General features: G+C 39.3%; 5 protein-coding genes across 5 annotated transcripts; 4 read left to right on the forward strand and 1 right to left on the reverse strand.

Moving 5' to 3' along the window:
• Positions 1-120: 120 nt before the first annotated feature.
• Positions 121-1,984, reverse strand: LOC145912471 (ras-like GTP-binding protein rhoA). Its single transcript, XM_082999943.1, has 3 exons — positions 1,715-1,984; positions 1,403-1,611; positions 121-1,194 (listed from the first exon to the last, which is right to left on the reverse strand). Exons 1-3 carry the CDS (start codon positions 1,868-1,870, stop codon positions 972-974), a joined length of 588 nt encoding a protein of 195 aa, XP_082856069.1. The 5' UTR covers positions 1,871-1,984; the 3' UTR covers positions 121-971.
• Positions 1,985-2,530: 546 nt separating this feature from the next.
• Positions 2,531-3,999, forward strand: LOC145910633 (nuclear cap-binding protein subunit 2-like). Its single transcript, XM_082997823.1, has 4 exons — positions 2,531-2,704; positions 2,937-3,118; positions 3,305-3,443; positions 3,546-3,999. The coding sequence occupies exons 1-4, from the start codon at positions 2,612-2,614 to the stop codon at positions 3,666-3,668; spliced, it is 537 nt and encodes a 178-aa protein (XP_082853949.1). The 5' UTR covers positions 2,531-2,611; the 3' UTR covers positions 3,669-3,999.
• Positions 4,000-5,327: 1,328 nt separating this feature from the next.
• LOC145912332 (uncharacterized) lies at positions 5,328-7,184 on the forward strand. The gene is given in 4 exon segments (XM_082999758.1): positions 5,328-5,487; positions 5,596-5,732; positions 6,074-6,449; positions 6,553-7,184. Coding segments are annotated over 4 exon segments (1,305 nt in total).
• Positions 7,185-7,948: 764 nt separating this feature from the next.
• LOC145911873 (uncharacterized) lies at positions 7,949-10,344 on the forward strand. The gene is made up of 6 exons (XM_082999317.1): positions 7,949-8,079; positions 8,168-8,375; positions 8,456-8,609; positions 8,771-9,028; positions 9,209-9,291; positions 9,349-10,344. Exons 2-6 carry the CDS (start codon positions 8,247-8,249, stop codon positions 10,342-10,344), a joined length of 1,620 nt encoding a protein of 539 aa, XP_082855443.1. The 5' UTR covers positions 7,949-8,079; positions 8,168-8,246.
• A 4,456-nt stretch (positions 10,345-14,800) lies between these two features.
• Positions 14,801-18,700, forward strand: LOC145911307 (uncharacterized). Its single transcript, XM_082998608.1, has 3 exons — positions 14,801-15,569; positions 15,925-16,084; positions 18,053-18,700. The coding sequence occupies exons 1-2, from the start codon at positions 14,873-14,875 to the stop codon at positions 16,080-16,082; spliced, it is 855 nt and encodes a 284-aa protein (XP_082854734.1). The 5' UTR covers positions 14,801-14,872; the 3' UTR covers positions 16,083-16,084; positions 18,053-18,700.
• The last annotated feature ends 6,998 nt before the right edge of the window (positions 18,701-25,698 follow it).

The following is a 25,698-nucleotide window of genomic DNA, read 5'->3' on the forward strand; positions in this document are numbered from 1 at the left end:
TAGTGTTCGAAACGTTTACTAATGATTAACAGCATTTTAGCTTTGGCTTTCATTTTCAAAGTTACCAACTCCAAATATTTTGCATCCAAAAAAACACTTATTTAGCACATTTTTAGCATGTGTTTAAAAAGGACTTTATTGCAAGTATTAAGTGCGAAACATTTACCAGAACATGCATAACCATTACTATAATAGAGAAAACAGTGTAAATTTGGCACCGACTACACTGTTACTTCTGGTGCTGGTCCATATACATCAAGCAAATACAGCATTAATGGCAGTGGTACAACTTTGCCAGAACAGTATGTTGGCAGCTGTACAATGAGTATTCAAAACACACACACAAAGGAACAAGTATTAGTGAAGACCAGTGGGAACTTGAAACTTAGCACACAACTGCTATATATTTTGTGTCATAAAATTTCTGCACTTGAATGTTTTTTGTACGAGTTACAGGTAGTAATACACTACAATGTCACTTTAACAACACAAAGTTAAAAAGTGTATTATGCATGTTACACAACACTGATGCAATACAGAAAGATAAGTACTTTTTTCAATGTGAAATCTCATAGAGAAAGAAACACTATAAAACTTTATTACAATTAAACAACTAAAATATATACCAAAACAGGCTAGTTGTGATTCATATAGTATGAAAATTGTGGAAAAAATGCACTTGTTGGCATAAAAAACATGGTAAGAAGCCACCTTTATTGTTCCTTTAATCACAAAAAGGGGTGTGTACTTTAAGTTTATAAATTGCCTAAAAATTTAGAAAAACAATGGTTGTTGGTTTTTAAAACAACTTAATTTGCAAAAAAGCAAAGCAATTTGGCCACCCTGTTGTGGAGCGTAGTATTGACATTACCTGGTACAAGAAATGTGTTCAATAAATAACAATGGTTATCAAAATTTATCTTTAAAGAAGGTATTTGCTCTCTCACAAAACACTTTTGCACAACAGCATTTTACAATAAAGAGCAATGCAAACTTTTTGGATATTTTCTGTCTTTTTTCTCTGTTGCTATTTGTGCTGCAGCTTCAAACACTTCCCTGATGCCCTCTTTAGTTTTTGCTGAACATTCCAGGTACCTCTTGGCTCCAATAGTGGCAGCCATTCTTTGTCCTTGCTCTGAACGAACTGGTTCTTGTCTACTTTGAGCAAGTTCTTTGCGAATTTCGTCATCATTTCTACAAGAATAAAAATGTGTTGGTCAAAAGGGTTTGTACTTTTGTTACTAAACACTCATTTATGCAAGAATAAATATTGTTCTCATAAAGGGTTTTGATTAAGTTATACCACATTTATTTATATTTGTATAAATAGGTTTAGTGATATTCTTTTGGAATCAGTAATTTTTGGTGTATGAGACACAAATCACACAAACTTTTATTGCACCTCAAATCCTTTTTGTTTCCAATTAGCAAAATTGGTACACTGGGACAAAAGTGTTTAATCTCGGGCATCCATTTTTCAGAAATGTTTTCAAGTGAATCTGGAGAATCTATAGCGAAGCACACAAGAATAACATCAGTATCTGGGTAAGAGAGAGGGCGTAATCTGTCGTAGTCTTCTTGTCCTGCTGTGTCCCACAATGCCAGTTCAACCTTAAAACAGGCCAAAGCAATTATTTAACTTTAAAACACAGAATATCACAGCATAAATATGTTATGGTGGGAAAATAGTTAATGTCATATGTATTATGTATACCTGCTTTCCATCCACTTCAATGTCAGCAACATAGTTTTCGAAAACTGTAGGAACATAAACAAGTGGAAATTCATCTTTGGTAAAAACGATTAGAAGACACGTTTTTCCACAAGCTCCATCTCCCACAATCACCAGTTTTTTTCGTATCGTTGCCATTTATAACATTGAACGTTTCATATGATGACAAAGCACTATGCACACAAACAGTCTACAAGAATATTGAAGATGTAACCAATGGTTAAAACAGTATTTTCAGAAACACTACACTAAAGATTATATATGCAGCTGTAACGCCAACAAGCGCCAACAAGCGCCAACAACAAAACCGCAAAGGCCAAGACCGAAAACAATCACAACTTCGCTTGTGAACCCCGCTTATATGCGGAAGCAGTGCATCCTAAAAATATTGACCAATCACATCAGCCCTGTGTGTGCTCAGCAAGGGCCGAGCTTTTATACAACATGAGTCAACACCCAGTATGCCATTGCGCCACATCACCTTTCTCCAAACACGTACTTTCATTGCACACCATATAATCAAAACACCTGTAATGGAAATTCAACTCACAAAATACCAAAGAACGTTTCACTACATTAATCAACAATATAAAATATCCATATTGTCGCCAACCTTTTCAGTAGTACGGAACGGTTTGAGTGTTGTTTCTGGCCGACTAACCTTGAAGGTATAACAAAAAAACACATCAAAAAAAAGAAACGAATGCTCATTATAAGAACATTTTGGGCAACTTCAGTAATATATTTATTAACTGTGTTTGCTCATGCGTAGCGGTATCGAAATCGGGACTCTTTTAATTCCAACTAGTCGAGTGTGTGCTTTACGTGAAACGTATTTATACGATATACGGTGGTAATCAATAATCATTTGGAATAAACATGAATTTCGATCCAACGCAAGATGTAATGCTTCGGCCCCTTCTAAAAGACCCAGGATGTGACTTAACAGCTTACCGCGATCAACATTTTAAAGTATGATTACGGCGAAAACATTAATTAAATTCAGAATAGTCTAATATTAGGTAAACATGTAAAACCTATTTCGTGCTGATTTGTTATTGAGACATCATTTATTTATGTGTTGTGCTACAACTATATCCTTGCCTATCAGGTTGTGGAAAATACCCAAATGAAGGGTTTCTAGTGGCTGTCAATTAAACTCTTGATTAAAAAATAATAATTTTTTGCCACCTTCTATTTTTAGGGAAGTCGAGGTGACCAAGAAAATCTTCTCAACAAATCGGGCACACTCTATGTAGGAAACTTGTCATATTATACAACAGAAGAACAAATTTATGAACTTTTTTCAAAGTGTGGTGATCTTAAGAGGCTTGTCATGGGCCTTGATAAGTTTAAAAAAACTCCATGTGGATTTTGCTTTGTTGAGTGAGTAGCAATCAAGTCAATTGTTGCCCGCACATTCATGTTTTGTGTGTTTTTCAATGTATGTTGCTTTAAATTTTCAACAGAGAAAGGACTAATTTGGGTCATTTATGTGAACATTTGTTTGTACTTTATGACCTTAAGTTTACTTTGACTTTTTTGATGTAAATAAAACATCATGTTGTGCAGATACATGGAGCGTCCCTCAGCAGAGGATGCAATGAGATACATCAATGGTACACGTCTTGATGATCGAGTTGTTAGAACTGACTGGGATGCAGGGTTCAAAGAAGGAAGGCAATATGGCAGGGGAAAACGTGGAGGCCAGGTTTGTGCTATTTAAGAAAATGTATTAACTTTTTGTTTGCTAAACGTAATATTGGTTGTTTTTCATGTGCAAACTAAAATTTGTATCATAATTTTTGGGTAGGTAAGAGATGAATACAGAATGGATTTTGACCCGGGCCGTGGGGGATTTGGGGCCAGAGCACAGTTAAAATCTGACAAGCAGGTAACTGGACCAGCCACTGAAAAGAATGCTCCAGAAACCTGATCAACTCACAAGCTTGGCAGAAATGGCAACTTAAGACATTGAGACAAAGATCCGTTCTGAACAAGTGCAGAAAACATTACGATATTTGCATTTACCAGCCCAAAAAAGGAAGGGGTGCTGCCATATATATCATGACTTGTTTTCGCTAGTACTGCCTTATATTTGTAAATGTTTTTGTTTCAGCATTTGGTTTTAAAGGTTAAATCAAACTACACAAAATGTGATGCAAGATACAACTTTGGCTTTATTTTGTGTAAACCTTTCATATTATTTTCTGTAACTGCAATAAAACTGCAAACAGTGGTTAAAATTTTACTGTCACTGGTTTGTTTTAAAATGTAAGCAAAACATTGGTATTGTAAGCTGCAAAACATAATGTCAGCTGCAGACAGATGGCCACTATTTCGACCTAACAGGTCACATTGGTATGTTTTGCAAAGCTTTAGTTTCATTTTGGCAATGATACATGTGACGTACCTGTTTCTGGTGGTTGGGTTTGTTTATAATCATTGTGGAGGCATACGTTCCAAAACTTATTGTGACGCATCAATAGCAATTTTGTGCGGAAGACAAGAAGCTAACCTTGCGGTGGATAAAAGAACACTAGAGCAGTGACAGAAATAAATATTAACTCCCATTTTAGCCGCACTGCAGTTTTTTCTGCGCTATGGTTCTAGGCATTAATTATTGTAAACATTGTCGTCAAATCTGCTGACGATTTAACGATAGTTTGTTTTTCGCTGAAATCAACGACTGTTGTTATCGATGTCTGTGAAACTGTAAGGTTGAAGAGATGTTCGAAAAAGAGAAGTAACCTTTTCTCAGGATGTTAATAGCAGAAAAAACGCTGTGTTAAATCACATTTTGCCGTTTGTATCTGGGTGTCGAAAAAGTAAAACTTTAAATCAAGCAAAATCAAAATATTTGAAGTCAATTTTACATGACTTGGTTATGTACTTTGTTTGGTGACCTTATTTGGATTCTTGCGCCCAGGTTTGGTTCGTCGATCATTGCTTGCTGCCAAACGAAGGAAGGAAAGGGAATTGACTGACAGAGTTCGAGTGCTAAGAGCAACTGTTCACCGTCTATTATGCTACAAATTCGAAAGTGCTTAACTCAAGTGCGTCGGCTGGGGCTCTCATTATGACACGACAACAGGCATTATGTGCCAGCAATCAGCGGAGTGGTCCAGTTAACTCTTTGCCGTTGAAATACACTTTTAGTTTGGCAAAAACACTCGAACATTTCACGTTGCTACATAAACACAGACTTCACAAGTACTTGCAAAATGTTACATTTCAAGATCTTTATTTTTAGGCAGTCTATCGTTTGTTGAAGCAACGTAAAGGTTAATGTTGTGTTACGATGGTGGTCAATTTCGATATTAGTGAAAAGGTTAATTGCTTTAGTCTTGAAACGAAAAGGAAAAAGGTGTAGTCTTCGACAACGTTTGTCAGAAAACTTTTATCAGTTACACAAAATGTTTAAAATAAAAAAAAAGATATTGCAAAATATCTAGTTGTGAAAGTTATGATTTACGCATATGGTTCATGTTGAAAGTTTTGAAGAATTATGTTTAAGAAAAACGATTTATTTTTTAAGAGCTTTAACATCAAATTCTGTAAACATACTGGATGTTAAATAAAGGCAGCTTTTTCAATGTCTTTGGGAATTAGTCACGAAAGATTTTTGCCGCAAAGGCGTTTAGGTTTGCTGCGCAATTCCTATCCTGATCACGTGATTGGCTCGTCCGGGAATTGGCATGACGCCAGACAATGTTGCAGTGCATTTGCAAGGACTCTTACAACTGCACATGAACGTAAGACCGTATATCTGCACAATTGTACTTTTGATGCAAAACGATGACAAAATGATGCGGAATTTCGTTAAAACCGACAACATTAACAAAATGCATTGCTTGCAGCAGGAGTACGTCACTCTCGTCGGAATCTTTCGGCGCGAAATCGGTCTGAGGAAAAAGCTTTGCTTGCTTGTAAAGAAAAATTGGACAAATTGCGGAGAATAAGAAATGATAATGCGCTGATCACGGTAAAATATTGATAAGTAGGTTACAATATTTAAAATAAGTAGTATGTTTTAAGCAGTTGACCAAACAATATAAAATTGATACATTGTTTCTAGTTCATGTAGAAATCCTGTGCCTAAATATATTTACGAGCCACGTTCCATCAGAGTGCATTTAGTAGTTAACAGTCTTCAACGAGCACTTAATGGGCCTGTATTCAACAATGAAGAGTGGATTTTACACATGAGGACCAGAGTTAAAACTTTCAACATGACTCCCAGTCTTTTACTCTTCACCCTTACATGGTAGTAATTTGAACGACCTTTCGCTACCTAAAATCCTCACTGCCATTAGTTTGAAACGTTAATTTATTTTGCAGAAATTTGACAGGGAAGTAAATAAAATTCCGGCATCATCACCAACAGTGACTCACCAGACCGCACATCCCGACTATAGATTGCCGATCAAACCTGCAACAGCGCCACCGCTGGCGAGAACTTTTCCTGGTTATGGTACCTTGGCCTTTAAAGTGTACGAAGATGATGCAGCTGTGCCATTGCTCGAAGAAAAACGGCTTCTAGGCAGACCTCGAAGTTTACCCGGAAGGCAATTTTCATTCCGTACGGACGATATGGGTTCGAGTGAATTTGTAACATGCAGACCTGGAAGCAAAGGACGATGCAACCTAATATCCACAGATACACAGAATCAACTGCTTCCCTGTGAGCGAAGACCCTGGCGGTTTGCAGGTTGGCGTTTTTTACGTTTCCGGCATTTTAGATGCAAGATTGCGTTATGGTTAAACATACCCTGTTTGTTAAAAACCTGCGTACCCCAGATGAATAATTTTTTTATCAGAAAAAACGAATAATCCGAAAAATGGGCACGCGCGCAAGAGAATTCAATCGGATCCGTTGCCGGTAAACAAGACCCTACCTCGACCATATCGCAGTGGATCTGCTCCCGCCTTGTCGCACGCTGGCAGTGAAACCTCACCGCGGTTTCAAGATTTTGCCGATTCCATTCAGAGGGCAAAAAGTCCAGCAAGTTTACGTTCAAAACTACAAAGTGAAAGTCGAACCGCACCACGACGCGGCGCAGCACACTTGAGATCGGATCGTCCTCGCACACCACCTAGCGTTGCAACAAGGGTGTCGCTGTCGCGGGGCAAAGGTTGGATGCCGTTTGAGGAAGGACCTCTAGGTGTGGTGGGAGAACACTTTGCTCCATGCAAAACCAGACCGGCGACGGCAAAACAAAATAATCGAACGATTGTAACTGAAACCGGTGCTTTGAAACCACAAAACCCGTTGGTTCGCGAAGTAACTGTCGTACCAAGTGAAGGTTACCAGGGATCACAAACCTCACAGTCTGACAACCAAAACTTCCAATCGCCGCCATCGAATATTTGCACATGTAAATCTGTTCGTTTCAGTTGTTCGGAAAACACAGTGTACGAGTACAAATCAAACGAACCGATTTCGTTGTAAATCTCCAACAATTTGTGATGCAGGATTAGTATGAGATCATCTAATGATTTTGTGTAGTTTTGTTTATTTAAGTATGGCATTTGTATTGTTAATAAACATACGTTTGTCCGTTTTGCATTTCATTCATTTGTTTGTTCTGCATTTGCATTTTTTCATTACCGTACATTCTTTGGAGGTTTGATTTGCTTAATGCATAACTATTAACATGAGTGCCCTCACCGCCAATAATTGGAAGCTTCGTTCCAGTTCGTACTGCGAACGTCATGGGGTTGAATGCAATAAAGTTTGACGGATGAGAGGTCGCTCGGCGGGGTGTCAAGAGTGAATCAGTGAATTGTTCGACACTCCCGCAGTCCTGGAAAGCAGTAAGCGAATGTGAGATATGCAATGGTTCAAGATGCGTTGACGAGATTTATAAACCTTACAAAATGCGAGATTTCCTGAGCAGAACAGGTAATAAGAGATAATCGCTTTGAATTCTGACAGGAAAAGTTGTGTTTGACGGATATGACGGAACTTTTATTTATTTTGATGTTATTGTTAATATTTGGTGTAATTAATGAATTATTATACTTTATAACTTGTTTGCGAGTCATTAATTAACCTTGCAAAAAACAGAAAGCTTTGTTTTTGTTTACTTTTTCTGAAGAATAGATCAAATAATTTACCAGAAACCGAAAATGTTTGTTTGCTTTCTTTTTCTGTTGATGATTGGTGGAAGTTTTCGACAGTCGCTGGCAGCACCCTGCAAAAATTGTTCTTGCTTTATTAACGCTGGTGCTGCTTTTTGTAGTGGTGCAAATTTGACGCAGATTCCAAGGCAGCTTGAAGAAAAATCTTTGAGGGTGATTGATTTAAGTGACAATAACATCGCATCACTGGAGAATAATAACCGGTTCGGGTAAATAACTAAAATGCATTACATATGCGTTTGCAAGCAGTTGTAATTAATTTATAAACCAAGTAAATTCACATATAAACAGAGCGTCGCGTGCTGGACTACAACAACTAACTTTAAGAAACAACTTAATCCACACATTTCCGTCCTACTTGTTGGAAGGAATGAAATCACTTAATGAATTTGATATATCTTGGAATCATGTGAATGGAAATATTACACCTCAACATTTCAACGACACCAAGAAACTGGACTATCTCTCAATGGCACACAACGCAATATCATGTATACAGGTCAGATCAATCTAAACATCAAACAAATAGATTCGCAGCGTGTAAAGTGTTTAGGTGTCTCTAATATCGGTGTTTTGTAGAATCGAACATTCGACTCTTTGGTGACCTTAACCGAGCTTGACCTCAGCTACAACCTACTGACACCACTTTGTCTACCACGTGAGACACTTTGTGCGCTTAAAAGTTTGATTGTGCTTCGTCTGTCCAACAATGACGTTGGACTTTTGTTTGGAGGTATAGTGAGATTTGTATGTCGTTTAATTGTCTAAATTTAAGTATAACCAACATTCAAGTTCCCATGCCTTAAATGTGTATATTTCTGATGCGGGATATTTTATGAAAGGCTCTGGCTTTTTACATCAAGTTTAGTTTATATATTTTTTTTCTTTTCGAAGAATCATGGATTTTTGGCAAGGTCAAGGTTGGATATTTTACCTGTCTGCGATGGATTACAAACATTCAAGCCTCCAACTGCAAGATTTATTCTGTTTCCAAATATGCATTTCGCCATCTTGATTATCTCACCAGTCTCGATTTGTCGGACAACTACATCCGATCGTGGAATGCAGAAACTTTGCTCGACACGAGCTTACTGGTTTATTTGGATTTGGGAAATAATTATTTACAAAATATCCCGCCGGACTTCATCCAAGGTTTGTGTCAAAAATATTTGCCTAAAACAAATAAAGCATATTGTGACTAATGAAACGTTGTATACTTTGTGTTCCCTGTTTTCTTTATGGTCAACAAAGACTCAGTAACAAAAGACTTCGGATTACTTGCAGGAATTGTCATGTTGTTACTATAAATGTCCTGACTTTCTTTGCCTTAAGGTTGTTCGAAATTGAGTCATGTCAGCTTACGAAACAACGAACTGAGGACTGTCGAGTATCGGTGGCTGAGTAAAATCCAACATGTAAGTTAAATTATACTGCCATATGAATAAAGTAACAATTTACCTATTGACATGCAGGATAACCATACGTACGACATGGACAGATCCATAAAAATTGTGCAAGACTATCTACAACTAACGCCACCTACACGTCATTTCACCACAAATATTTACCCACTAGAGGACGCAAGAGTAGCGATGTGGCTCGATTGGAGTGGAAATCCCTGGTTGTGTGGCTGCGAAATGCTACCATTTGTAGCCTGGGCGGTTGAAAATGAATTCTGGCTTGGTGATGTAGATGGATATCTCGACGTAATATGCTATGACCCAGCTCACCATCGAGGCAACAGATTGTTAGACCTCTACGTTTCCGGCATTGTTGACGTGCTTACATTGAAATTGCTTTTGGAGCAATGCAAAACACCAAGCACAACAAGCAGCGCACATCTTGCATTGATATCTTCAACAATATACGTCAAAACCACAAACACTCCACAACAAGAAAGTTTTGAACCTACTTGGGCAGCGCTTGACGTTGGGCCAGAATCCAAGCCTTCGAACGAAGTGTCTACAGAAACCAATAACGGATCGCGTATACGAGTGGATTCGTTGAATGTTGATCGAATAGTGGATGCAACTACAGGTCTTAACGATATTGAACAAAACTTAAGATCACTGTCCACCAGCGGCGTACACGTGTCAGTCATAGCAAATGACAAAAACGCAGACAAATCATCTACTGTGGGTTTTCAAGTGTACGCCACATACCCCAGGGCAAGTTTAGAGGGAAAATTTAATCAATCTGCCAAAACCATTTTGAACCACGCGAATGCCAACAATAACACTTTACATCGTGTGAACAACCAGAAAGGGAGGGAGACATCTTATGTCACAGTCATAGTGCTCTGCGTTGTTGCCGACATCGTGCTGTCACTTGGACTGTTTCTGCTGATGAGAAAGTGGTGCACTCAGAAAAATAAAACTCGGCGATGGGCTACAGTGGTACCAATTTCATCACTTCCATCTAATTTGTCAAGTACGAATGACATCGTGTTAACACCTATACAAACATAAACATAACCTTCTGTAAGTAAGGAAGACATTTGTGAAGGATTCAGATAAGTACTCCAACGTGTTTGTTGTTTGCCAGCACTGTGCCAATTTCACAACAGGTTTAAATCCCGTGTGGTGAATTACAAAAACAACTTATATGCTACATATACATTTCCGCTTTGTATTTGTGCATGCAATATTTTGCTTTGTAGACGATTATTTCAAATAAAAGCAAACTAGCACTTGACCAAACATCAAAAGTATCAAAGTGTTGTTATCGGCTACTAGTTAGACATACGTAGGAACATTGTCTTTACTGCCCAATCTGAGAGCACTGTAACTAGCTAATCATTATCTGTTGTAGCAGGGGAGTCGCATTAAACTCGTTTGCTTACAATAGACATATATATATTGTTTATATGATTGTGAAGTGTAAACACACAATAGTCGGATGGTAGAACAAGTGACCTAAGTAGCCTCGGTCAACGATTGCCGTCGACAACTGAGTCATTATACTGTGCCCCGGGGTGACACAACCACAAGCTAACGTCAATAAACACTCAGAAAAATACAAACAGAAAACTCAGATTAATGTTTCAAAAATAAGTTCATGTTGAAATTATAGCTTTGGAGGTAAAAACGCGGGAATACCTTTTTCAAAAAGCATTTTGTAAAACAGCGGAAAATTTTGTATTGCAACATTATTGCGCAACAAAATGTCACGGTTCAGGTTCCAAGCAAACATAGCGATGGCGCAACCTGATTTACCTGTGGGGAAATTACCCGAAACTTTTCGGGGGATTTCGACTGATTATTTGCTTGAGACGATAATTTTGTGCTTATGCTACCAATAGGTCAAGTTTTACTCAAAAAAGCAGTAAGGGGTAAACAAATCTATTCGAGCAACGAACAGCAGCTTGTAGTATAAGTATTGACCTACTTTTGTGCGGCAATGGTTTTGGGCAGGTCTTTTCGCCGGCAGTCACGTGATAGATTTTGGCGGGAAACTTCTGTCGATGGGCGACCAAAGCCTGAACATCGTATTCACTTTTTTCAACACAAAGAAACTCATCGAAGCTTTGTTTGGCGGTTCGACTTGCAAGCCGTGAATATTCACAGTCAATATTAGCGTCAGTGGTAAAGTGTACAAGAATGTATTTTGTCTGAGTCAGTAATGATGCCCATGTGATCTCAGCTTTTATATTTTTAAATGGATTTTGAACGGTAAAAATGCCCCTAAACAGTGAGTAAACATTTTAGATGAACAAGTTGGACAAGCTTTTGCAGGTGTACGGCAGCCATCTACTCACCGCATCCGGCCAACGCTTTTTTAATTCTATTTAGATGCACGAGGGCGCACGTGCTGAGATCAACCGCAATCTGACCTCATGGCATTGACAAACGACCTTGCCAGCTTGGCGCTGTTTTGGGAGCAATGTCAGAGTAAGATCGATTTCATTGGATACAAATCGTAACCTAACACTTCACACTCGGTAGCGGACAGTGTAGGCCTATATAGCGCATAATGTCCACGTAAATCGTTGAAACCAACCTGGGTGTACTGAATTAAGACAAGTCAACGACAACAGCGCGACACAAAAACCATACAATTACACAAATTTGGCGATTTAAAAATGGCAGACAAATGCTGTGGGAAAAACGATCAAGGCCTACATTTGAAGTTGATTAAGCCAAAATTATAAGGACGCCCAGTCACTAGGACAAATCTAAGCAATAAGAACGGCATGGCAATCCTGGTGATGAGCAAGACATATCTTGCTTTGCTCATAAAGCGTAAATTTTTGTGATGTTTTTACATATGAGGAATGACGCAGTGTTGTTGTTTGTGTACGTTGACGGAATGTCGACATAAGATAATTCAGATCATAGTGTGTAACATGTCATTTAAACATCCTATTACCCACGACAGTAGGCTGCTACCTTTCTACATAAGCGCCGTGTCAGGTTTCAATTAGGTTTGTAGTTTGGTTTTCATCAGCACGCGTATGTAATAAATTTTATGGGAAAATGTCCATCAAGCAGCGATTTGTTTCTAATCAACATACAATTCAAGACCCATTTACATACATTTATCGATTCTACGACCGGTTTGTATGATTAGCCATCTACAAGGTCACTTCTTACAAAAGAGCAGTTGATAAACTTAACCGGTTTCGAAATCGATTGTCGTTTGCCCAACCGTGCACACGAGCAGCAGCAGCTCTTTGGGCTGCCGTGAACCGTACACAAACATGGCAGGAAACGCGTGAAAAGAGGCTGGCAGCAGACTCTGTTGGCCGTACGGCACTTAAATTTAATTGCTGTTATTGTTGCAGCTTTGGCATATTGTTCAGTTCCAGGTTAACATAGCTTACAAACCTTTGCCTGGCATTAGTTTCAACTGGAAATTTATGTGTCAAATACGTGCAACGAAACATAAAAACAAAAGTTTTCGTTGTAGAGAAGGGTTTAGTTAGGCAGTGGAGAAAGCCTCAAAGTCAGTGCTTATTATGCTAGCATACATAATGCAGATGCGATTACACCAGCCGCGTGCTTAGAGCAATACAAATGGTTTGATTCAAACTATCTGGCGAACCAACCGGAAGCTGACAACAGCGGGCAATTAGTATTGCAGAAACAGACAACAGAAGTCGGTGCTTAGAGCAAGATATTGGATGTTCTATCTTGTCAGAGCAAAACGATGTCCCTATTTTTGTTTTACAACCACATATTCTCTCGTCACATCACGTTTTTGGTTTCTGTTGTATACTTCAGTTTGTGGTGCCAATCAACATACGCTGAAAGTACTGTACCTGTCACCCAAATTAAGTGCAGATATTGCGCAATGGAAGCTTTGTTAAAAAGTACTACCGTACTATAAAAACGGGACAACGTTGGGTATTTTCCGGTGATGGAAACTTGTTTGTAGCGTTCTTTGTGCCATTCTCCAAACTACAGGTAGTTTTATTACGCTGCTACATTGAATGAACCCTCGGGCCTGGTTCATGTTGTTTACGAGTAGTCAAGTTTACTACGGCAGTCGGTAAACAATTCTCACTCATATTCATTATTACATACATAAAACGTTATTAGTTTTCTCCAACCAGTGTGAATACTGCGGAAAGATTGAAGAAGGCTGCTAGCGTGGCGCAACAAATTGATGGGCTCCTGGTGTTCCACTGGTGTATACGTGTTCGTGGAGTTTGTTTGTCTAACTTCTAACAGATCGATAGCTATTTACCAATTCTGATATTAAAAGCACATGAAGTGGAACCCGTGACTTTCTTCTCATAAAACTTAACGTAAGGAAGGTAAACAAAGCGTAAATATTTGGATGCTTTTTGCAATCAGAAACACTTTTATTTTGAGAATTTATTAGCTAATGTAACTGTTATTGTGAATTACGCAGTCAAACGTGATTTGTGAGAAGATTGTATCAACAGCAAAGATTTCAATTTATGCATTGCACTTTGTGAAGTGTTGGTATGGAATGTTTAGGGTGTTTAAATTCAAATATTTTGCGTAAGATTGGAAAAGAAACGGTAAATGTCTACTTTTGATCAGTTACTTCAAAGACGTTTTGGTGGCTTATAATTATACTAATTACAGTGCTAGAAAACTTGTTAAAGGTCAGAGGTTTGACCTTGACGCCAAGGTACGCTGACAGTTTTGAGCGTAAAGATATGCGAATACAGCTGATCTGTAATGAAAAGCGAAATTTGTCGCTAATTTTTCCGACCTGAAAAAGCCGTTGGTGGCTCATTGCGTATCCAATGATTTGTAACATTACAGTAGGCAACGGCGCGCACAGCTGTGTGGTATTCGTAGTGGGTTGCGGTTTCCTGATGCCCTTGCGTGCGCCAATGTGAAGTATGAGCTTCGTGAACCAAACGATGTACGTGACAATTGTGAGTAAATGACCCTAGGTTGTTGCCCGATTCATGTGATTAACTGTTCTTTAGGCAAAGTTTACTATGGGTCAATGCTACCTCTTAAACAGACGCACTTGTTTAAGTACACAATCATTTAGTGCATTGCAGTATTTCCGTACTGTATTGCTACAGTAAAACTGTGAATACTAAAGTTTAATGTTATCAGGAACAAATTGGTCATAATTTTAATTTATAACGTTTTGATAAAAAAAACCTTCCTACTGATTGATTTACGCTCTGTGGAATACAAAGTTTGTGACGGGAGTATGGTGATATCCTATACCAAGGCCATAGCACGTGGTTTTAAAACTGACTTGATTTAATATTTGAGTAGGCGGATTGCCTTTAATCACAACAGAAAGTGGTGTGACAGTTATGCGGGTGGACACTATGTCCGGCCACGACTTTCATTCCCTTCCGTGGAGTGTCGCCACATTAATTCATGTTATTCGTGACAGGAAGTTTGGGAAATCTCCTCCTCCGAATGGCGTGGTGAAAAGAAATGAGCTGCCTTAACACAGTCATGTGTTTTATGTTGCAGGCAATCACGACACGATTGCAGCTTGTTGATTAGTTCTAGCGAATGTGTAATCGCGTGTGAATGACATTACGCCATCATGAATAAATCTTCATCTGGCACCAAAGTGAATCTTCCGTCGGCCAACTCGGCATTTAAAAGGCTTGAAATGAGAGCAGACATTGCACCAACTTCCCCGCGATGCGTCAACTTGTTCAACACTGACGGTCGTGCGGTGAAAGATATGCTTAACGAGGAAACGCAACGTCAGCAGATGGCCTTCCAAATACGATGGACATGTCGTTGTGACGCGATGTCGAAACCTCGTTTGGACAATTCCCCGACATTCAGAGCGACACGCACGCCACAAACATTTAACTGGAGGCCGATAGGTCAAATGAAAGAAGATGTACCCTGCCTCCTGAAAAGATTCGCCCTGGCAAAAATTAGCGTGAAAAACATTGACACCGATTCGTCCCATTCATCACAGCAAAAAATTAAATGCGATCGACCGAAGTCACCTATACCTTTCCGCCTGGCGCGACTTGAACATAACGCTGGGGAACCCTCTGATTCAGCGGGAACACCGTCCCTTTTCCACCTTAATCGCAATGATGTAGCCATGACCGCATGCGAAGAGGATCTCGAAATTGTGGCGGCGTCGGCAGCAAAAGAAGGTGATATCCATGCGATGACAACGCTTACACCGTGCCTTACTCCTCCACAGTCGCCGTTAAAGAACCCTGAAATTTCTCGTTACAAACTAAGAAACAGACAGCGACAAACGAAGCTAAATGGTAAATACATGAGTGGTATATCTGGTGTGTACCGTTAACGTCATGAACAGTCCGTGACCCAAACGCATGCAAGTCTAACAATGCGGTTATTTGGTTCATAAGGAAGGTAAGTGTGTTACACCAGAAAGCTTTCACTTGGGGCTTTCACTTTCATAGATAACCCACAACACACTGTGTACGTCAGGTTTTATTGTCACTTGTCTGCTTTCATGGGTCGACCATGAAAGACAAATTGAAACTAAGTTGCTGACTTAATATGTTCTTGTCTTATACCAAACACCAAAGAATAAAATGTGGAGTCATGCCAATTTTTTCAATTATTTCTGGTTACCTTTGGCCATTTGTTTTCAAACAGAATGGTATCAACCCCGAAAAGCTGCAAGTCTTCCAAAAACCCGCCACAAAAGTGGTTGTAAGCGGGTTCGACCGAGATCTATTCTGACAAATGATGGAGATAATTCCCAACGGAGTCTAACAAGCGCTAAAAAGGTTTTATTTTCAAATGAACTTTAGAGGTTAGTTGAAGTGTAAAATCACAATAAATGCCGCTGTATGGAATGATGTTTATAGTAACACTAGTGCCTTGTGTCCACGTTTCATGTTTGCGTATGACACACAAATACTCTGCACATGAACCATTTTTACAATCGCTCACAGTTGCTGAAGCGAGCCAATCTTTGACCAGGTGCTGCAAGCAACTCGTAGCCACCAACCGTGAAATTAAGTCAATAGGCTCGAACGTTGTTTTATACTGTCGGACTATGTCGCGATGGAAACGACCTGTTAGGTCACGTGTTGTTAACAGTTGGTTGAGCACGGTGGCGCGTCCCTTTTCCGCTTCTGCTCGTGACTCATTGTCGGGGCGTGTGGGGAATAAACAGGACTCAGTGTTTTGGGACTTTCAGCGGGGTTTTCTGTTGAGGATGGGGCTGGGTGTGCGACCATTTTTATTTTCTTCGCTGTAAAATAAGGGTATTTTGTGAACTTTTGTTTGAGGAATATCCTGGAAAACAGAATCTTATTTGTAAACCCACATTAAGCTCAAACGGCAATTTTAGTGATAATTATTTAAAGGGTGTATGTTTTTGTAAATTAAGTTGGGATAAAACACATTTGATTTCTGTCGCATTCACCAAAAAATTTCGAATGAATTTACTTTCTCATTGTTTGAGGTTTTTACGCGTCTTATCTTCAATTGTAGACAAGAAATATAAAGAAGGATTCATTGATCATTTTAATTGGAGCTGGACGTTTAGAAACTGCTACCTCGAATTAAAACAAAATTTAAAATTAATTCTACATAACAAAACCGATTTGTCTGAAAAACGGACCAAGATTGCGTTACAAAATTGAAACAAGTCCTTGGCGGGATGCAGAAAAATTTCTGGGTCGTCTGTTGATGCAACAAAGCGGCGTCTCTCCTACGATAAATTAGGTTTTGTTGTCTTTGGCTGGCACGCGCGCGCTGTAAGTGGAGCAGCCGAGCGTGAACTGAAACCAGGGTCGTTTGTGCCGAGCTTTAGGCTTGTAATTGGTTTGCGAGGGGAGTCGAACCTGCAGAGAAGGGGGGATTTTATTACTTAGACCTCGTTCCTTGCGTGTTCCGTCAACCGCAGGCGGCCACGAGCTTTCGTTGTTCGTTATTACAATAAACACTTTCGAGAAAGTTGGATCTTGTTTTTGTTGGGAGTCTTCATGCCTGAAAGCAAACGTTTCCAAACAAAAAACACTGCCTCCCTTCAATCTAGCGCTGTTTTCATTGTTTGCCAACATTATATTTAATTACTAAAACTTACTAAAACCAGAAAACCGACATTCCACACAATTAGGGCTTGAATTTTTGGTTAAGATTGATTATCTTATCAACGTACTACAACAAAATGCAACTTATTTTGATTCCAATTTATCCCAACATTTGAGATCGTGCGCTTACTTCGAACTTGATTTCTTTGTTGTGCAACGTGCCGGATTATCTTCTACGAGATCACGTTTTGAGCGTGTATCCGTAGTTAAGTTGATTAGCCGCTATAACTCCAGCACCGGTTCTGTGAAAGCGGCAACTGTAAAAAAGCAGAGAAATTTGTTGTCTTCTGCAGTTCAAATAGAAACCTCCAGCATCCCGCCACACTGGAGACTAGCTGATACCGCGACTTACCCTTGTCGCTGACCCCGAACTTCGCGGCAAATTTAGCTTTTGGACGTAATCCGTAAACGAATGGCGGAGACCGTTACGGGTCGTCGCTAAGCGACGCGCTTTAATTCGAGCGTTACTTTGCTGTTGAAGACCGAGCCGAGTGATTGCTGACACTTTTGATAAAACTGCAGTGAGCATGCAAAACCATCAGTCGTTCTTCTTTCGTATGCAAGTGTCTGTTGCGTTATATGTCAATCAAATGGCATTTTTTGTTGTTTGTTATACTTAAAATTCATTTTATGCCCTTTCATGTTGCAACAATTAAATATTTACTTTTGTTGTTTTACAGAATTTCGTCCAAAACAATTCATTCCATGATGAAGGGCGATACTTTGGCCAAAGGGTGGCGCTACAGAGAGCATTTATTCGACACAAAGTTCAACCACTCTCGTTTCAATAAACATAAGTAAGGCATTTCGAACATGGGAGTAATTCATGACTTATTTCAACTATATGGTAATCCAAAAAGTATATGGAAAGTACATTACAATATACTGCAACACAACCCTCACTCATTTTCAAGTTTGTTTCGTTCAGTTCAAAATGCTGCCTCTAGTGCCGAGCAGTGTCTTTAAACATTGGTATTTTACAGTGCAATACTCACTTGTTGTGAAATTATAGCGTTGGTAATTTTCCGTTCTAATGTGAGAAAGTACAAACGTCTGTAATGTGTTACACGACGTGGCAATATTTGCTCACATCTCTTTTCGTTTACCGACCTTCCTTCAAAACCTTACTACACTTTTGTTTCTCGACGACAACCTCACAAGCGCGAAGCGTTGGTCCTGTCTCGATCAATCGTTAGTGTACTTTTTTCCTGTTACGATGGTTTGCACTGTTGCTTGACATCGAACCTGTAAACAACAAGTTGTTCCATACCACCCCCACTGGGATGAAATTGACGACCACATTTGGTATTGCTATATTCTCTAATATGTTCTGCTCGTTAATACAGAACCTGTTTTGCTTATTGTCCTGTGGTAATTGTAGAAAAAAGTAGTGTCTGCCAACCATTGTATGGTACACAGTATTTCGTTTTAGTTTAGCAAGCAAGATTTCAGACCATATTTACCCCATCCAGTCAAGTAAAGGCGGGGTATGACGTGGGGGTTGTCAAGGTTACCAGGCAGACGAACGGTCGCGACGCTTTGATGAGATAAGAAAGGTGGGGCGTCGGCAATCGCTTTCCCGCCAACGAGATTGACGGTCGTTCCGAGGACAAGTAGGAGTAGTTGTGCTGACTCCATATATTACTCTTCGGTAAACACGACTTTTCGCTGAACTAGTTGTTGATTATGGTATTACGTTGCTTATTACAGTCACCGCATTTGCAAAGCACATTTACTAGGTTTTAAAGTTTGCTTTGCAAAATGAATTGCCGTAAAGGTAGCAATGATAATTCAAGGGCATTAATTGATAATTCGCGAAACAAAATTCGTGTTTTCCTTCTGTTATGTGAGAAAGTAAAATTACACATTAATAAATTCCAACGTTATATTTTTGTCAGGTTAAACGAAAGCAAATCACTTTTGCATCATTCTCAAACCTCATGCTGGGGTAAGATTTGATTACAACGAAAGCGACGCTGTAGGGATGCACAGTGCGCGAGAGATCCAATTATAGACGACTGGATGTGGATAGCTAATCCTGTGCGGCGAAAACAGCAGGGTGTACGTGGCCGAAGCCCAAGTCAAATGAACGACGGTTATTGACATTATATTGTCCTATGACATGTCGCAAAATATTATCTAGGCATCACGTGGGCAGTATATTGTCAACGAATAAAAATGTCTGTAATGTCTTGTTTGTAAAACGCAACCCTACATGCTGCAAGGCGTCAATTTCTCTGGATGTAAAACTGATACAATTTAAGAGATTTTCACAAATGTCTGGAACGATTTTTCACAGTTTTAGAAATTGGCCGCTTGGGTAACATTAAATATGCACCGGATACATCTTGTCACCAATCTTTTGACCTTTCCACTTTGTAACAAGCTTAATGCGACCTTGTGATCTCTGGTGTAACCTACAGTTAACCGGCCAAGGTCAATGCGACCACTCTCATTTTATATACATAAGCGTGGGAAAGTTTTGTAGCTCTGTACTGAAGATGGGTTAAAACTGTTGCACAGTTATTCTTACATAGCAACAGCGCATTGTACATGCATAGTTTTTGTTTTTGGACAATCCCTTTTCATAAAGTTTGATTACTATACGCGTAAAAAACTAAAAAGCTATGCAAATAAAAAACTTTTTTACGTTTTGAAATAAAAAACATGAAAACTAAGGAGAAAAAAGGCAAAAAAAAACAAAAACTACAACTGCTAGTAAAGACGAAGTCTTCGTAATTTTAAAGGCGTGGTTAAGTGAAGATAATTGCATCTCTGGTGACAAGATAACAGGGTACCAAAAAGGCACACGTATGAGGTATGTGCACCGTTCAAGCAATTAACCAATTTAACTGGGTTATTAGTTCGATATGCGACCGGAAAAAGTCTTTACTCGCAGGCAATTATTTGTTTTACGACGTCCGACTGCTTCCTCACATGACAGAGCTTTCCTTTGACTGAAGCCTTTGTCTGTTTTTGTTAATGTTGAAAAACAAAGGCGGTAATTGTGACTGATTTTGCTTTGTATACTTTAGCACACTTCGTTTAAATTAGTGGTTTTTAAACCTGAAAGGGTCACGGCACACTTGTATCCTTTGAGTCGTTGGCGGCACACCAAATACAAAATTTCGAATTCAACATTAAATCAAGCTATATTTAATCCATCACCACATATCCACAATATTCACTTCTAAGACGATGTTTATGACGTTACACAACACTTGTCAAAACTTTATTAAAACTTAAGTTATTGTTAATGAAACTTTGGCTATAAACCGAAGCACGTGCCACAGTTTGAAAAACCCTGGTTCAGGCGACAAACTTTCCAATAGGTGAGTTGGCCCCTCCGTTTACAGATTAGCGAATTCCGAAACCGTGAAACTTTTTAGATAAAACGCTACCCATTGCTTTCAAAATCACGGTGGCTGCGTCCAAGTACACATAATGCGGTCAGATAAGGTTGTTGGGGTCACGTGATTTGTGCGAGAGAACTTGACAAACAGGAGTGGGCTTCGATCCGATATATCAGCCAACAGCGCAAACTGACAAAGTAACTCGAAGTTGTAAAACAACTAAATTGACAACACTTGAAAATGTATTTGCTGTTGGGTGCACTTATTTAATCAAAGATGTTGGAGTTTGGTTCACACCCGCTATTATTTGTACACACTTTTTGTGCATTGTACACAGCAGGCGGAGTACGTCAGTCAGTTCTCAGCCGGCTTGAGCGTGAGAATGGATTAAAGCAAACAGGATATTGCATTAAAAGCCAGAGTTGTAGTCTCTTGTTCGATCTTAGATTAACAATTCAAAACTTGGATCTGCTTCTTGAAAGCCGGATGACGAATAGAAATTATTTATTGTCTCTCCATGTTGTCGTCATATAACATTTTACACGATAACAAAACACAATCTTCTGTTGTTTTTGTCACTCTTTGGTTGCTACTCCTGCACGAGATAATTTAAGATATTTTTTAACGAATGCATTGCAACGTGTTGAACCGGTTGAAAGATTGCAGTAAATGGGAAAACAGTGTAGATGTTCGATTTTACAGGAAACTGAAACGAATAATATAAACTCATTTCATCGCAGACTCCTGAACTTTCAAACTTAACACTTGATAACACTGTGGGTTTGTACGTGGCAATGCAGAAAATGTCACATTTTAACATAAATCTTGGACTTGTTTTCACCGACGGCAGTTTTTCTTTCCAGACCGATTACAAGACAGGAACGCAGCTGAGGGAAATCATCGTCACAGACACGTGACAAATTTACGCGGGAAACTTGTTTACGATTTCTGATCGCAGCGCTTCGTGTTTCTTGCTCCTATCGCCTTTTACCGTTACTCGCTCCCTTGGCCTCTCCTTGCAAGACTTGTGGTTAAGTTTGCACTGCCCACATTTGCGTGACGCGCTCGGTCGGAGTACACTAATCGTGCATCAACGAAAGACTACTCAATAATTAGGGTTGTCCTGACGGGTGAATGATACAATGTCTTATTGGAAAATGTAATAAATTATTACTTGGAAAGACCAACAGCGTAGGTTGGACCCTTGTGTATTCGCATACAACAACAAAATATATATGAAGAAATGCGGACATCTTAAACAGAACTCTGTTCCTCAATGTTTGATTTCCACTGTTTACTCGTGGACTATTTTTTCAAGTACGCACGCGACGGCTCCACCAACGAAGTCGTTTATCACGCAATACGGTCGTAAATTCAAACAAAAACCGGCTGTTAAAACCGGTTTTGTAGCAACTTGTCTATTAAATCGTACGGATAACAAATAAATCAGCTGAGTCAATCCGTTGCGAATGTAAGTAATTGAATGGAATAATATCAAGAGTTCAAAAGCTGAATGCCATATTTTTTTATTTTTATTCGCAAAAATTGGATGAATGGATTTGTGACAGACACTATCGCCAAACTAGAGAAGCATTAACCTATAAGGCCAGCACTGGATAAATACTACCTAACTACAACTGACATAAAACTTCTCCCGTGGCCCAACCTTTTTGCAATCGTTGGTCTTTAAATAGGACTTTGTACGGCGGTAACAGGTGCCAGGGGCACGAGGCAAACAGCTCCCTTATATTTGCCTGTAAAGCCCATGTAAGGTCGTTCACACTTGCCGATTGTTTAAATACCAGTGTGTTGTTTGTCGTCAATGTAGTTTCAGCAACTTTATGTACACAAAACTGTTTTACTGAATGTGTGGCAGCGCTCCCACCAAATGGTTTCCCGGATCACACTATAATGTCAACTTCTCTCCCCATGTTGTCAGTCACGTATAACGGGGCTCTTCCAGTTGCAGTTTTCTCATACACTTGTATGATTATGATTTATTAGAGTGGTTGTGACAACTGCGATAACAAGAATAATCGTCTCTACTTGTACCCAGCCCTAACAGAACTTTAAACAACTTTGATCAGAAATCGATAAACATGAACTTAATACAGCGTAATATTAGGAAGCACTACACCGCGCGTTGTTGCGAACCGGTACTTGTTCTACACAACCATGCTCATAATAGCATCTCAGCAGCCACGAGTTTCACAATTACCCTGATTTTGCAGCGCCTAATTAAGCTAGATTAAAGCCCGCGAAAGCTCGTGCAAATAATTTTTTTGTAACAATCAGTCTGTTCAAAACAGTGCACCAGCAAGTTCTGAAGTTATAGACGTGACACTGACACGGCGTATTGAGGAACCTGTACATACATAAAAGTCAAATTAAAACGGGGGAGTGAGGAGTATCGATCGATCAAAGTTATCTCGACTAACCTAACACAACAATTTGCAGACTGCGCAGTCACGAAACATAATTTGCACTATACACAGCGTTATTAAATACCGTGGAAACATTCTAAAATAGAGCGCCATTGACACTTGCGTGTTGATCACCATTTGTTTTGTGACGCAGGGTGCAGTTAAAATTTCCCAGAAGGGCAAATAAACAAACGAAACCCCGTTAACAGTTGATTGCGAAAGGCGAAGGTGGATTGATCAAACAGCACCTACTTATTAATGGGCCACAGCAACGAAAGACCATGCGGTCAACAATCGCTTGTTTTTATTTGATTCACTTTCGTGTGTTGCAAATATTTGTGGTGTTTATGCAGTTCCTTGTTAATAACGATGTCAGGGAACAAATAAAAGCATTTCTTATCAACTTTATTCGGTCACTCAGGCAGTTACGCATACTTCGTCAAAAACAAGTAAGCTGCTAATCCATTTTTTTATTTGCAGGCGATTATTGTGCATATTTCACGAGGATCATACCGGCATGCTAGAGTTCAAGCCATTTCCCTCAGCACAAATAAAGCTTCCATGTGACTTCAGCACTCCAGGCAGCGCAGCTAATTTGCAGGCCTACATATGTGTAAGAATAACCACGTGTTTTGGTTGACGACGGCGCTTCCCAAACCGACCAAAATTAGATGTCAGTACGCGCGAAATCCTTGTATGGTAACGAGTTTGCTGCAGGGGTGGCATTTTGTGTTCCGCTTCGTCGCCAAGAAGACTATTATTGGTGGTCGAAGCTGGAAATAGCAACTTGCTTTGCATATTAGCAGACATGAATAAGTTATCTCAAAAGTCGATGATATGTTACCTCCAAAATGCTATGTGTTTTATAAACTCAATCTTATCGGCAAGAGTTTTACAAGATTTGGTACAAAAGAAATAAAGAACGAATGTGAGCAGGGTATTGTGATAGTCGTTTTCCGTTTGAAAGCATCTGCGTCTGTCTCCAGCTCAGCAGGAAATAAGAGGAGTTGGAAATTAAAAGAAGCCCTTTGGTTAATGTTGGTAATGTAATAAGCCACGATGGAATTAACAGCGAAACGCAACATTTCCCAACAGCCTAATCCATTGTGATTTAATGTCGTTGGGGGATAATCTCTCCTGCAAACGTTCACAATGCGGAAACACTCGATGATGCAACGAAAATATTTAGGTTGATAACATGAGTCAGAAACCGAGGGAAGGATATTTGTTTAATCGGCACAAAACGTTGCATTGTTTTGTTTGTGAAAGGTCATGGACTTTTAAAGACAGAGAAGATAGTTTACTTAAGACTTCGTTATTTACATGAGGATTCGATTTCTTTGCCACATATGTTTGTTTTTTCTTGTTTGTTTTACTATGGTGCGATATTCGAAACCACGCTTGATCACAAACTCAACCGTAATTAACTGTTCTTGGTTGAATGAAACACTTCACTACGTATACGCGGCGAAAGGAAACCCTGCAATGAAGTCTCCGCGAGTGCTCTCTGACGTATTTCCTTTTACGGAACGCTTGAACCCACGCACCCAGCGTCTGTATAGTCCATATGATATAGATATACCCTTCTTTCCTAAAATAAACATCCAACGCAGTTTTAAGGAGGCTTGTTTAATGTATTTATACATATTTGTAAAAATATACAGAGCCTAAAATAATGGATGCTGGGCATGGACATATGCTGTTGAATCAAAACATCAGTTTACAATTGTAAGTTAGTTTGATAAGTTTGAAGTATAAAGCTGGCAATATTTTTGAATAAAGGAACATACTTCTGCAAATATTGCACAACTACCCTTTTCATTCCTTAATAAAATCCAATGACTTGTAGTTCTGTTTGGTGTAGAGACTACCTCAAATCATGCTCTTTTCTCGTTTAGCTTTTGTTGTGATTGGTGTTAACTGACGCGGCGTGCAACCTCTTTGAACATTGTTAAACGACATTTGACAGGCGATGTTTCGGGCATTCTGCGTCTGATCAAGCTGTTTTACATCAAACAACTGAGGCAAGAATCCTCGCTTGGTATTTTTCGCCAGTTACGCGGGCTTTTCACTTTTATAAGACGCTTCGTCACCTTTCCAGTCAGTCTTATGCAGCTGTTCTGTTACCACCTCACTTTCTTTTTCGTGGGTAAATTATTCATGCATCAACACATGATAGGGAAATTCCTTCTTTAAACGGAAAAGATCGTATAAAATTATTTTAAAGATCGGATTAAAAGTTTTGCTCTTGAGCTTCAAAAAACATCATCGGCTTAATTGCTTACATGAAAGTTTTGTTTTCAAGTAATTTTTGAAGCGTTGCGGTTTGGATAAGAAACAAAGTACACTTGTGACTATATTGCTTGTCATACAGAATACAATATTTGGTTTACTATCACGCGCCCGATGATTAGTTGCGTTCAGTACTTTCAGAATTACCTCAAATCAAGGCACATGCGGTCAAATTGTTTGTTGTTCTGATGAAACATGCTGCTCATTTGTGTTTTACAAGTTTGTCTTCTTTTCAAATTCAGGTCCGATAAATAGCGA

This window comes from Ascidia mentula, chromosome 8, assembly GCF_947561715.1.
Source record: "Ascidia mentula chromosome 8, kaAscMent1.1, whole genome shotgun sequence".
Lineage (NCBI taxonomy): Eukaryota > Metazoa > Chordata > Ascidiacea > Phlebobranchia > Ascidiidae > Ascidia > Ascidia mentula.

Bases quoted from the DNA above. Each gene is read 5' to 3' on its own strand.
- LOC145912471 (XM_082999943.1), bottom strand. From the start codon at position 1,870: ATGGCAACGATACGAAAAAAACTGGTGATTGTGGGAGATGGAGCTTGT. The intron at 1,612-1,714 runs GTATACATAATA...GCCTGTTTTAAG, and splicing joins TTGAAGTGGATGGAAAGCAG to GTTGAACTGGCATTGTGGGA. The intron at 1,195-1,402 runs GTGCAATAAAAG...TTATTCTTGTAG, and splicing joins GGAAACAAAAAGGATTTGAG to AAATGATGACGAAATTCGCA.
- LOC145910633 (XM_082997823.1), top strand. From the start codon at position 2,612: ATGAATTTCGATCCAACGCAAGATGTAATGCTTCGGCCCCTTCTAAAA. The intron at 2,705-2,936 runs GTATGATTACGG...TTCTATTTTTAG, and splicing joins ACCGCGATCAACATTTTAAA to GGAAGTCGAGGTGACCAAGA. The intron at 3,119-3,304 runs GTGAGTAGCAAT...CATGTTGTGCAG, and splicing joins TGTGGATTTTGCTTTGTTGA to ATACATGGAGCGTCCCTCAG.
- LOC145911873 (XM_082999317.1), top strand. From the start codon at position 8,247: ATGAAATCACTTAATGAATTTGATATATCTTGGAATCATGTGAATGGA. The intron at 9,029-9,208 runs GTTTGTGTCAAA...CTTTGCCTTAAG, and splicing joins CCCGCCGGACTTCATCCAAG to GTTGTTCGAAATTGAGTCAT. The intron at 9,292-9,348 runs GTAAGTTAAATT...ATTGACATGCAG, and splicing joins GGCTGAGTAAAATCCAACAT to GATAACCATACGTACGACAT.
- LOC145911307 (XM_082998608.1), top strand. From the start codon at position 14,873: ATGAATAAATCTTCATCTGGCACCAAAGTGAATCTTCCGTCGGCCAAC. The intron at 15,570-15,924 runs GTAAATACATGA...GTTTTCAAACAG, and splicing joins GCGACAAACGAAGCTAAATG to AATGGTATCAACCCCGAAAA.